This window comes from Pteropus alecto, unplaced genomic scaffold (assembly GCF_000325575.1).
Source record: "Pteropus alecto unplaced genomic scaffold, ASM32557v1 scaffold164, whole genome shotgun sequence".
Lineage (NCBI taxonomy): Eukaryota > Metazoa > Chordata > Mammalia > Chiroptera > Pteropodidae > Pteropus > Pteropus alecto.
The window spans coordinates 21,627,437-21,640,242 of record NW_006439568.1 but is presented as its reverse complement, the minus strand read 5'-3'; the positions used below and the strand labels follow the sequence as shown (position 1 = coordinate 21,640,242).

General features: G+C 36.5%; 1 protein-coding gene across 1 annotated transcript in view; it reads right to left on the bottom strand.

Annotated features, from left to right (window-relative positions):
- The window catches only part of SNX31 (sorting nexin 31), a 52,579-nt gene that overhangs the window by 13,409 nt on the left and 26,364 nt on the right, over positions 1-12,806 (bottom strand). The window contains exons 9-10 of the mRNA XM_006916706.1: positions 7,950-8,042; positions 3,358-3,561 (exon numbers count right to left, since the gene is read on the bottom strand). Of these exons, the coding sequence (XP_006916768.1) occupies positions 3,358-3,561; positions 7,950-8,042 (297 nt within the window). The remainder of the gene's footprint in view (positions 1-3,357; positions 3,562-7,949; positions 8,043-12,806) is intronic.

Below are 12,806 nucleotides of genomic sequence, written 5' to 3'. Positions count from 1 at the left end.
GAAAAAACATGTTAGACGCTACAGAAGAACAGACAACCTTAAAACCATAGCAACAGAAACTACTCAAAATGAAACACAGAGAGAAAAAAGACTGAACTAAAACCACAATGAGATACCACTTTACATATTTGGTTATATTTTAAAAAATCAGATAATAAAATACTGGCAAGAATGTGGAGAAATTGGAACTCTCTTACACTGCTGGTGGGGATGTAAATTGGAGCAGACACTTTGGATAACATCCTGGAATTTTGTCAAAAGGCTCACCATAGAGGTACCACTATGGTGGAGTTACCAGCAATTCCATTCCTAGGTATATACCCAAGAGAAATTAAAACATATGTCCACAGAAAAACTTGTACACAAATGCTCTTGGCAGCATAAGTCATAACAGCCAAAAGGTAGAAACAACCCAAATGTTCATCAATGGATGAACGGATAAACCAAATTTGGTATATTCTTACAATGGAATATTATTTGACCATAAAAAAGAATAAAGTACTGATACATGTTACTACAAGGATAAGCCTTGGAAACATCCTAAGTAAAAGAAGCCAGTCACAAAAGATCACATATAATTCCATTAATATGAAATGTTCAGAATAGGTAAATCCATAGAGACAGAAAGTAGATTAAAGTTCTCTTAGGGCTGGTGGGAATTGGGGAATAAGAAAGCAACATGTAAAGGGTATGGGGTTTCTTTTTGAGGTGATAAAAGTGTTCTTAAATTGATTGTGGTGATGGTTGCACAACTCTGTGATTATATTAAATGCCATTAAATGGTACACTTTATATAGGTGAATCATATGGTATGTGAACAATATCTTGATAAAACTGTTACAAAGAAAGAGAATGATTGGGTGGTATTGGAATGATAGAGATATAGATCAGTGAAACAGAATAAAGAACCTAGAAAGAGACCCACACAAATATGCCCAACTGGTTTTTGACAAAGGTACAAAAGCAATTCATTCGAGGAAAGAGCCTTTTCAACAAATGGTCCTGGAACATTTGGCCTTCCATAGGCAAAAAAGAAAAAGGAAATTCATCCAAAGTTTCACACCCTATACAAAAATTAACTCAAAATGGATAATAGACTTAAATGCATAACCTATAACTATAAAACTTTTAGAAAAAAACCCTAGGGAAAACGACTTTCATGGTCTAGGGTTTGACAAAGAGTTCTTACACTTGACACTAAGACACAATTTATAAAAGGAAAAACTGATGAATTGGACTTCACCAAAATTAAAAACTTTTGCTCCACAAAAGACCTGTTAAGAGGACAAAAATACTACAAAGTGAAAGTATTTGCAAACCACATATCCAGCAGAGGACTATTGTCTAGAATGTATTAAGTACTCTCATAACTGAACAGTAAACAATCAAATTAGAAAATGAGCAAAAGATATGAAAAGACATTTCACCAAAGACAATAAACATATGGTAAATAACCACATGAAGAGATGTTCAACATCATTAGCCATGAGGAAAATGCAAATTAAAATCACAGTGAAATACCATTACACTTATCAGAATGACTAAAATAAAAAGTAGTAACAATGCCAAATGCTGATGAGGATGCAGAGTCACTGGATTACACAAACATCGCTGGTGGGAATATAAATTGAAAACAATTTGGCAGTTTCTTAAAAGATGAAACATGCAACTTTTATATGTCTGGAAACAACCAGATATCTTTCATTGGGTGAATGGTTAAACAAATTTTGGCCATTCCATACCATGGAATACTGCTCAACAATAAAAAGAAACAAACTATTGATCACAAGAACCTAGATGAATTTCCAAAGAAATTCTGAGTAAAAGAAAAGCCAATCCCAGAGGCTACATACTATAGGATTCCATTTATGTAAAATTTTTTATTTTTTAAGGTAATCAATTTCTTGCTTTTATTTATATTTTTACTTTCTAAAAACAGTCAATTGTTCTAATACACAGTATTCATGTTCTATAAAGTCACCATAAACACTGAATTATTGAATACTGAATAATAGCCCAAGGGGAAATACATTTTGGGTCCTTCAAACTTCTGGTCACAACATTTTCATCTGACCAATCCATAATGTCATTTTATGTGTTTCTGTTTTATTTATAAAGTTTTATTGCAGTATAATTGATATACCAAAAAAAGGCACATGTTTAATGTATACAAATTTATGAGTTTAGATATACGAGTACACATCCATGAAACCATCACCACGATCAAGGTAATAAATGTATCTATCACCTCTAAAAGTTTCATATAATATTCCTGAAATGATACACTATGGAAATGACAGACAGATTAGCAGTTGCAAGGAGTTAAGGAGGAGTGGGGGTGGGAGAAAGTGGGTACAACTCTAAAAGGCCAACATGAGGGTGGTGCTGGAAATGTTCTGACTCTTGATTGCATCAATATCAAAATCCTGGATGGTGATATTGTACTATAGTTTTGCAAGATGTAATAATTGAGAAAAATGGGTAAAGAGTGCACAGGGTTTCTGTACTATTTCTTACAACTGTGCATAAATCTACAATTATATCAAAATTAAAAGCTTAACTAAAATAATTAACTATTTAAAGCAAAAATAATTATAATGCAGCATGAAGTTGCATTATAATGCATTTAATGCAAAAATAATTATAATGCAGAATGAAGCTGCATTATTATATTTCTGTATATATTTCTATATATACAGAAATAAAGTATGGCAAAAAATATAAAGAACAGAAGAGGAAAATAGAAATACACTGTTGTGATGTTTTTACACTTTTTGTGAAGTTGTATATTTGAAAGTAGACTCTAATAAGTTAAAAATGTGTATTAAAAACTCATAAGTAATCATAATAAAAAAGATATAGCTAATAAAAATCAATGGTGCCAATAAGCGGAATCAAAATAAGAAGGCAGGAAAAAAATGATAAAAAACACAAAAGAAATAGACAATGTAGGTATGATGCCAGCAGTCCTCAGGTATAGCTTGCTGGTTAGCAGCCAGTTTTCAAGGGCAGAGATCTCATCAGTACCAAGTACATATTAAGTGCTCTATACATGGTAGCTGTTATTTCTATATGCTGTTATTACTATAGGCACCCTTCAAGCAGCAGAGAAGTCTGTTGCTGGAAGGTGGGAAGAAGGGTGTCTCCACTGCAATGGGTGAGAAACTTGTACCAGACAATAGATAGGTTTTAGTGATGGGTGATGCTTATTGTGGCTTAGATGCTAGTTAATTCAAGATACTGATTTAAATGGCAGACCTGTCTTCCTAGTGTCAACTTTGTCACCTAAAAACAATAGGATTTTAAATCATGAATGGAGATGTTAAATCATGGGTAAGGCAGCGCCAAGATACTCACAAGGAAAGTGACCTGCCAGCACTTCACTCTGCTCATCTGGAAAATGATGTCCTGGGTCTGGTTATCAGGCAGGGTCATGCAGCAGCTGATCTCGTTATTGCCCACAGAAAGAGCAGCCCCACAGCCCGGTTCCGGGTAGTCACAGGTACAAGGATCCAGCTGCAGGTATCCATAGTGCCGCACCTCTTGGGACAGCTCCAAAAACTGCTCCAAGGGGGATGTGGGAGGTAGGAGGAAGCAAGAGACCACTTGAAACAGATGAAAACCTCATGTCAGAAGCTACTGCCATTCTAGTAGGACACATGGAATTGAGTCACAATGAAAGCATATTTTTCTTCTGGACAATATGAATGAAGAAAATACCTCCTGTGCTCTCTGACAATAAGACCTGGGGTAGTTTGTGGTGGGTTCTGACAGGGCATTTCTGCCTCATTCAGCATTGTGTCCCTGCTTTTGTTACAGTGCTTGGTACAGAGTAGCAATATTTGATGTGTGAATGATGAATGAAAAAAAAAAATAGAGTGAATCAAATGAATGAGCAGATGTGATTCCATCTTGGTAGATTATAACAACAAAAATAAATAAAAAGTGTACATTTAAAATGCTGTCTTTTAAAAAACTGAGCTGAGGTCTATGTAGGAGGAAAGTAGTTCATTTTTGCAGGCTGTTTTATGTGATGGTGGTATGAATTGTCAGAGGAAGAGATTTTAGAAATAGCCATGAAATGAGAACAAGAGTGAGTCTGCTTTCTAGGTAGAGTTCTAGATAGCCCCAAAGTGTCAAGGGAACACTTTTATGTGACATTTAAGCTTTAGCTTTTCTCTCTGCTTCTGACATGACTTAAGAACAGAGGACAGCTGCAGTTCACACCTGTGGTCAAGCATCCTATCCTGTTAACGTTAATTGAGGACTTTTTTTTTTTTTTAACAGTGATTATTAACGACTGTTTTTAAATAACCTGATATCAGCTTGGTGACCTTCACCTTTTCCTTCTAGCTTTCACCATGGTCCTGCCTGATAGTATCTGAGATGTGTGTGCACAGAGGGGAGTTCTCACTTTAACACAGTTAAATCAGAAAGACCAGCCAGCGACAGCCTGGCTCTTTACCCTTTCCTGAAGCAAGGTAACTTATGTCTCCCTTTCAAGCACTACATGAAGTGCTTGGTGATAAAAGTGCTAAGACACATGCAGTGAGGGACAGCTGACGATTGCTACAAGGAAAGAGAAGTACTCGAGGCTCCTGTCGCTCCCAGCCACATATTGTACCAGCTCGTGCTGCAGCCCAGGCATCCAACTTAAGAGATGCATTGAGCTGCTGGGCCTCCTTTTGGGTCAGAGATGACAGGTTGTGAGTCGATGTTAACTGTGCAGGGGTGGAGGCAGGGGCTGAGTAATCTTGCCACAGAGCATATAGTTTCATGCTCTTGCTACAAAAGTTTCATATTTACTTTATGGTATAAATCTTTGTCTGGTAACACTTTAAAAAACTATAATAAACTCTTGGCTGTAGTGCTCTAAAAGAGATGAAAGTATTTGTTTAATTAAATATTAAACTCCATTTCTCAAGAAAGTTGGTCATAAGAAAGTAACCTGTTCAAAATGCTTGCTGGCATTTGCCATTCAGCAAGGGGGTGCTGTAATATTACTGACTATATGAAAACCAAATGACTGAAATCTGCAAGGATTATCTACTTGAAAATTAGTTCTCTTAAGAAGACTGTACCTGGAAAAGATAATTTAACATGTATAACTGCAGAAGGTATGTTTATATATTTTTATTTAGATCAGGGGTTTCCAAGCATTTCTGCAGAGTCATATAGTAAATATTTTCCATTTTGTAGACATATTGTCTCTATCGCCCCTACTTATCTCTACTGCTCTAGCACAAAATCAGCCTTGGACAATACAAAAGTGAAGGAGCATAGCTGCATACCAATAAAATTTTATTTACAAAAATAGTGGCCCATGGGGCCATAGTTAGCCTATCTCTGATTTAGATTAAATTAATTTCACTCATTTTCAATTATGAGTTTTCTTGTACATGAACATAAATTAATTAATTAATTATGAGTTTTCTTGTACATGAACATAAAGTAAAGCAACAGTTGCTAATATGTTGGCTCCATTAACAGAAGAACTTCACAAACACTTAAATAATGTTGGTGTCATAGCAATATCCTTAGATGCTTTAAGAGAAAAATCACTTGTTTGTTTGAATAATGTTTCTATTTTTTTTCAGATGGTAAAATACTTACACAACCCCTGTCCCCAAGCAGGTATATGAGTCAGACAAACAAGACATATTTTAACAGGAAAAAACTGGCCTCTGCTTTATTGTGTGTGTGGTTTTTAAAAATTCTTTAGACTTGGCCAATGTTCACCACTAAAACATTGATTTTGAATGAAATGCAAAGAAAATTTAGAGGACAAAATTTAGAGGACAGATTCATGTATGCAAAGTAAAGTTTTTAAAAGACCACCATTAAAATAGTATCATAAGGACTCCTGGTAAAGATGGCAGAGCAGGTAAATGCTGTGTTTTCCTCCTCACATGACCACATCAAAATTACAACTAAACTATAGAACAACCATCATTAAGAACCGCCCAAAGATCAGCTAAACAGAAGTCCTACAACTAAGGACATACATAAGAAGCCACATCGAGACTGGTAGAAAAGTGGAGATGAGGAATGGGCAGGCCCCACATCAGACAAAATAGGCTTTGAAAGAAAGGCTATAACAAGAGACAAAGAAGAGACAATTTAAGATTGAAAGACAAAATGTCAATTTATCAATTCCACTTCCGAGTATTTATCTGAAGAAATCCAAAACGCTAATTCGAAAAGACATATGCACCCCTATGTTCATTGCAGAATTATTTATAATAGCCAAGATATGGAAGCAACCTAAGTCCTAAGTGTTCATTAATAGAAGAATGGATAAAGAAGTGGTACATATATACAATGGACTATTACTAAACCATGAAAAAGGATGAAATCTTGTCATTTGCGACAATATGGATGGACCTAGAGAGTATCATGCTAATAAGTCAGAAAGAGAAAGACAAATTACAAATAATTTCACTAATATGTGAAATCTAAAAATCAAAATAAATGAACAAACAAAACAGAAATAAACTCATAGATACAGAAAACATTTTGACGGTTGCCAGGTGGAAGGTGGTGGGGGATGGGTGAAAAAAATGAAGGGATTAAGGTGTACAAATTGACAGTTACAAAACAATCATGGGGATGTGATAGACAGCATAGGGGATATAGTCAATAATATTGTAATAACTATGTATGGTGTCAAATAGGTACTAGATTTATCGAAGTGATCACTTTGTAAGTTATATAAATGTTTAATTGCTGTTGACACCTGAAACTAATATAATATTGTATGTCAACTATAATTGAAAAATAAAATTTTTTAAACTTAAAAAACTTAAATTAAAAAAATTTTAAACTTAAATTTAAAAAATAGTATTGTAAAATTAGATGAAATACTCATCACAGAAAATAAAATTTGTTTTGTGGCAAAAGTACAGATACGAATTTTGGTATAGTATAGCAACATGGTAAAAATATTTTTACCAAATGAAGAAGCTACAGGGAAGAAATGTTCTTAGAATTGGTAATTGCATCCAAAGTAGCAGCAATATTTTACCCATCGAAATAGAAACTATAATTGTAAAAGTTTACAAATACACAGAGAAATTGAATCCTAAAAATTCTGTTGTGGAATACCAAGCGGGAGAAATACTAAATCGTGGCAGCATATGCTTTTTCTTTTTTTCCCCCCAGCTCAGCGGTAAAATTCTCAAAATATCACAGAGTTTGAAAAATTATTCTATATTAACCCAAGTATAAATGAGTCCTCTAAATTTTGTTTGCATTTTGGTCAACATCAATGCTGTAGTTGTGAACGATGGCAAAGTTTAAAGAATGGAAACGACAACGCAGTGGAGTAGCGGCCATTTCTTCTCTTAAGATATGTCTTGTTTGTCAGACTTGTATGTACTGCTTGGGGGCAGGGAGTGTGAGTTGGTACCATCTTTACGGAAGTTTTAAAAAATGGACGTTTAGAAATATATTCTCAAGCATAACAGAACATGTACTCAAACACAGAGGATGTGGCTGCAGTGCTCAGGGACCTTCGGCCAGGAACCATACTAGGTGTTGGGAATACACAGTGTATGTATAAGTTAGACACAGTCCTGGGCCTCATGATGCTCGCTGCCAAAGTGATTTATAGCACCAAAAGCTGCAAACAATCTGACTTTCAATAATAGAAAATTGGTTAGCTAAAGGCTAATAAACCATAAAATGGAGTACTCTGTGGTCATTAAAAATGTTCATTTATACTAATTAACTTGATAAAGGACTCCCAATATAGTGTCTGTATTATTTAGAATCTTTAAACAAAAAGCCTTTATTAATTTTATAATCAGAAAAATCAATGAAAGTATTTTCATTTTTTGAGTCCCATTTTTAGTGCTTGATGGGTTTATAAATTACAGAAACAGCTCAATTCCAATATGTTTCTTTAACTCCCTTCTAGGGGATTTCTTTTGGTGCAATATTTGATTCACCTTTGTTTGGTTGTCTTCTTTCTGGAGAGCCTCTAATTTCTGCCTCTGCACCTGTGTGGGTTTGGCCCATTCTTTTTCAATGTCTTGTATTGCCTTAAAACAACATAAAATTAGCAAACTTCACAGAAATGAATTACTTTGACAAAAAACATATTTGTGTATGAAAGGCTGTAAAAACAGACCCAAGTGGACATATATAAGAACCTAGCATGTTATAAAAGTTACTTTTGAATTAGTGAGTGTAGAAAGAGATTGTTCAGTGTTTTGGGGACAACTGGTAGCACTTGGCAAAAATAAATAAATAAATAAAGTTCATTTTCCTCACCAACCACCAAATAAAATAAATCCAGATACATTAAAAATCTAAGTATTAAAAATATATAAAAGGACTGGAAGAAAATAAAAGTGAATATCTTTATCTGATCTTAAGGTTAGGAATATCTTTTTAAGATTGAAAGACAAAATGTCATAATGAAGGAATATATAATACATAGAAATATAACCCTTCTGCACATAAAAACTACCAAGAACAAAACTAAGAAGTAAATGGCAAACCAGGGAAAATGATTACATCATATGTGGCAAAGAGTTAATATTATTTATAGAAAGCAACTGGAAAAATGTTAACCTCCCTAATAGAAGAATGGACAGAGGATATGTATTGGCAATTGATAAAAAGGAATTCTGAATGACAAATATATATTTAACTTCACTAGTAAATCAAATAATTTTTTTCCTCTCAACTTAGCAAAGCCTAAAATTATATATAATACTTAGGGTTGAAAGGGTTTGGGAAACAAGAAGTTTCATATAGAATTGGTATAATTTAAATTGGTACAATGAGCCTGTCCTGCTTTTATTTATCACGCTTTAAAAGAGTTTTAGCCCCTTAAGGGAAGATCCTGTGTCCTTTGCTTCATTGTAGCTTGTCCAGTGTTGTACATACAGCAAACACACAATTATTCTCTGCCAATTATCAGGTGCTTACTTACACCTTAGTATAAACATAAATCTGTGTTTTTCATCCCTCAGTGGTATTGGCAGGTTTTGTCTTATCTCTAAAGAGGAGAATGAAAAGCTGAATAAATTTCAACATTGCTATTTAGGTTGAGAGCAAGAGATGAGTTCAGCAAGAAGAAAAATCACTAAGATTTACTGATAACCTGTTTTAGGTAGGTTTTATCAATTACTATTCTGTAAGGTAGGAAAATTACCCCATTTTATAGATGGGTAAATGGAAGTCCAGAGAGGTTCTGACTTTCAAGATGACCCAGAAAATAAGTGGAAAAAGTTGGCTTAAAACCCAGATCTGATCACTACACCAGGCCCTCCCCGCCCTGCCCAAGCCACTGAATTCTTACCACACAGGCAGTTACCCATCCCAAGACTGTCTCCTTGTTAAAAACTGTTCTCAAAACTGAATCTTGGTACCGAACCAAAATGGAACCAGCATGGGTGTGAAGAACTAAACACCTTTTTCTTTCCTGATTTCTACCTGCTGTTAGAGTCCTGTAATTATTGTGAGCACAGGGCAACAATGTCAGAGAGAAAACCTGCCTAAAGAGAGAAAGTAAACAGCAATCATGGCAGTAAGTACGAACTGAAGACATATCAGTCATCATTAGGGCACCTGGGACCCTCAAACACAGAGATTTAAATATCCTACAGGACGAGTAACGTAACTTTTTGTTTCACTGCCTTTGAAAATATTTGACCCTGATTATCACAAGTCAAGTCATCACTCAAATACATTATATACAGTACCTCACTCTAGATGATGAGACAAATGTTTCTACTTAGTTATGTGGTTCCCCAAAGACCGGCTGATGGAGACTTATACAGAAATGAATGTTTTAAACCATGTGAAATCACACAAGTCGTGGTTTTCATGAGCTTCAATCACACATACTCTAGTGCCCTCTGCAGAGGGTACAGTAGTGAGAAATGAAGAACACATGCCTCTTTAAACAAGGCTCAGCAGCTTGGCTCCAGCTATTCGAGGTGTGGCCAAGCAAGGCCAGAGATGTGCGAGCAAACTGGTGAGCCCTGTACAAGAGTTCTGGGCCATGCGGGCATTAGGAGGCTAATGGTCAGCCCCCAGTTCCCTCACCAAGCCACGGGCCCTTCCTGGATGAAGGCGCAACTTTTTCTAATTTGCACAGTTACCAGATGGGCCTGTGTTGGCCCTGCTCTAATGTAGGCCCAGAATTGACCATGCCTTCAATATTTAAGAAACCCAGAAATGTATAATTTTATATGCAATCTTCTATTTTGTTAACATCGGTACATTTTTTAAAAACGAAAAAGAATTGTCGGAGTCCACTTGATCCTGGGACATCACTGGGTACATCTGCTTTAGAAAAATCAAGAGTATGCCTTAATAGTTAATTATGATAGTGCCATTATTTATCAAAAGACTGCACAAGAACTTAGCTTTAAGTTTTTAAAATGGTAATTGCTCTTCACTCATTCATATATCCCAGGCACCTAGGACACAGCCTCTGCCCTTGGCCAGAGTCTAGTTAGGGAGATACATACACGCACCAATATTTACAACACTGGGTGAGAAGAATCATAATAGAGAGTTTAAACAAACAAACAAAAACCATGAGAGCAGAGAGTAGGGAGGCATTTTCTTCTGAGAGGAGCCCAAGAAGGCTTCCCAAAGGAGGCAGTCATTACAGGCCTCTCCTTCCTGTTGACCTTGGGCCTCTTTAGATTTCTCAGGACCTCCACTCAGATTCAGGGAATAATGATGGTGGCAATGATAATGGCACAGGTTATTAAGACATAAATTCCAATTTTTGGAAGACTTTGCCAGGCAAAGGCTAAGGTTTGAATAACAGTCTATTTAAGCTAGGAGAAAACTTAGAGACTGTTAGTTCAACCTCACTGCTTAACAGAGGACATTGTAGTTCCAATTCCAGAAGGAAGAAGTGTCTTGTCCAAGGTCACAGACAGAGGGAGGGCTAGCGGCAGAGCAAGGGACAGAATACATCTTTGAAACTGCAATTCACTATGCTTTCCACGAACTGCTTATTTTTTCAGCTGTAAGTAGAGGAAATACCATCCATTTCTCTCTGGTATGCAATTCCTTAGTGAAGACAGATAAAAATCATATTATGATGCTAGCAGTCCCTTACCTCTCATCACAATGAACCCCTGGAAACCATGCCACAAAGACCCTATTTCCCACAGGAACAATATTAGAGTTAGGTAATGCATTCTCAACCAAGGATGTAATAGCAAATAAAGCAGGTACAAATAGTAATGTATCATAATAGTGAGGATACAATGGTGATGAGCCTCAGTAAACATTTAAAATGGCAAATTACCTGCCAACTCATATAACATGAGTATAAGTCCACTAAACATGATTATACATGGATCAAAGTATGATATGAAATGAACTTGAAACTATATTCTAGCTATAAAAATAGAGAACATTAAACATTTATCGAGTGATATTTTGATTTGCCTCCTTTGAATTTAGAAGAGACTTGTAGAAATGATTTATTAGATGGTCTAGATCTCTTAAAACATTACCTGAGGAGGAATGGATATGAAGGTTGTGATTCCTTATTTGACATTCTAGTTGCTGGGATCTGCTGTGTCTGCTCAGGCATGTACCCAAGTTCTCAGCCCTGTGCCGAAAAAGCCAAGGTCCCAGCACGAGGCTGGTGGTCTAGTGGGGAGATGTATGCATATCTGATGCTCTATTTTGTCAAACTGGAGATGCCTTTGATTCTGAGATACCATGATTTTGTGTGACACTAGGTAAAAACACTCTCAATTAAAATATGACACAGTGCCTCTCGATAGTCCTGTATGGTGCATCAACCAGTCACGCCAGCCTTTTCTGGCTGGTAACTACCTCTATTTCTTGAGGCATTTGGTGATTTCTCCCGCCTTCAGCTGCACTGCTCGGCCTATGCTAGGCAGTCCATTTGTGTATATTAGTATGAAACAGAGTGGTTTCCTCTCTCTGGGCACATAAAGAACCTGGTCGTTGTTTTTTAAGAAAATATGGAACTGTGGTCATTTCACAAATGTAAAAGGTACCAACTGCCTTGCAGAGCTGTTATGAAGCTTACATGAAACAATACATTTAAAACAATTAATACAATGTCAAGCCCACGACAGGGCTTAATGTCGATGTTGTGCCAGCAATAGTTAGTTTCTGGGGATACAGCAGTGAACAAATACCTGCTTTTTTGGAGAAATCATTCCACTAGGAAGAGAGACAGCAAACAAATTTTTTAAAACTACATATATAAACACATATATAAATACATATATGTGTGTGTCAAGATTTGGGGTTTAGTCTGAGTGAGATGGAAAGACTTGAGAGAGTTTGAACAGGACAAAAATCTGACCTGCCACTCTGCCTGCTGTGTGAGAACAGATCGTGGGCTATGCCTGTGAATTCTTCTAAAAAAAGTTTCCACGCCTCCCTCCCAGAACTGTCAAGCCAGGGCTCAGAAAGGACGAGGCCTCCGACAGTGCTGACTTGGTGAGGGTGAACACTGAAGGGGAGCTGCCGAAGCAGGAAGGAGAACTGAGAGGGGGTGACGGGACATGTATCTGGGAGGCGGCATGCTGACCCTTCCACTACTTAGCAGAACCTTCATGTGAGTTGGGGAAAGAAGGAGAGGCAAAATTCTAAATTTACTTTTTGGCGAGTTGTCGGGTAGGGGGAGACAGGACTGACTACATAGTCTGCAGGGCCTAACGCAAAATAAAAATGCGAGGTCCCTTGTTCAAAAAGTATTCAGAATTTAAAGATATGACAGTGAAGCATTAAACAAGTGTGGGGTTCTTCTGAGCACATAGCCCACTGCAGCTTCACAGGCTACT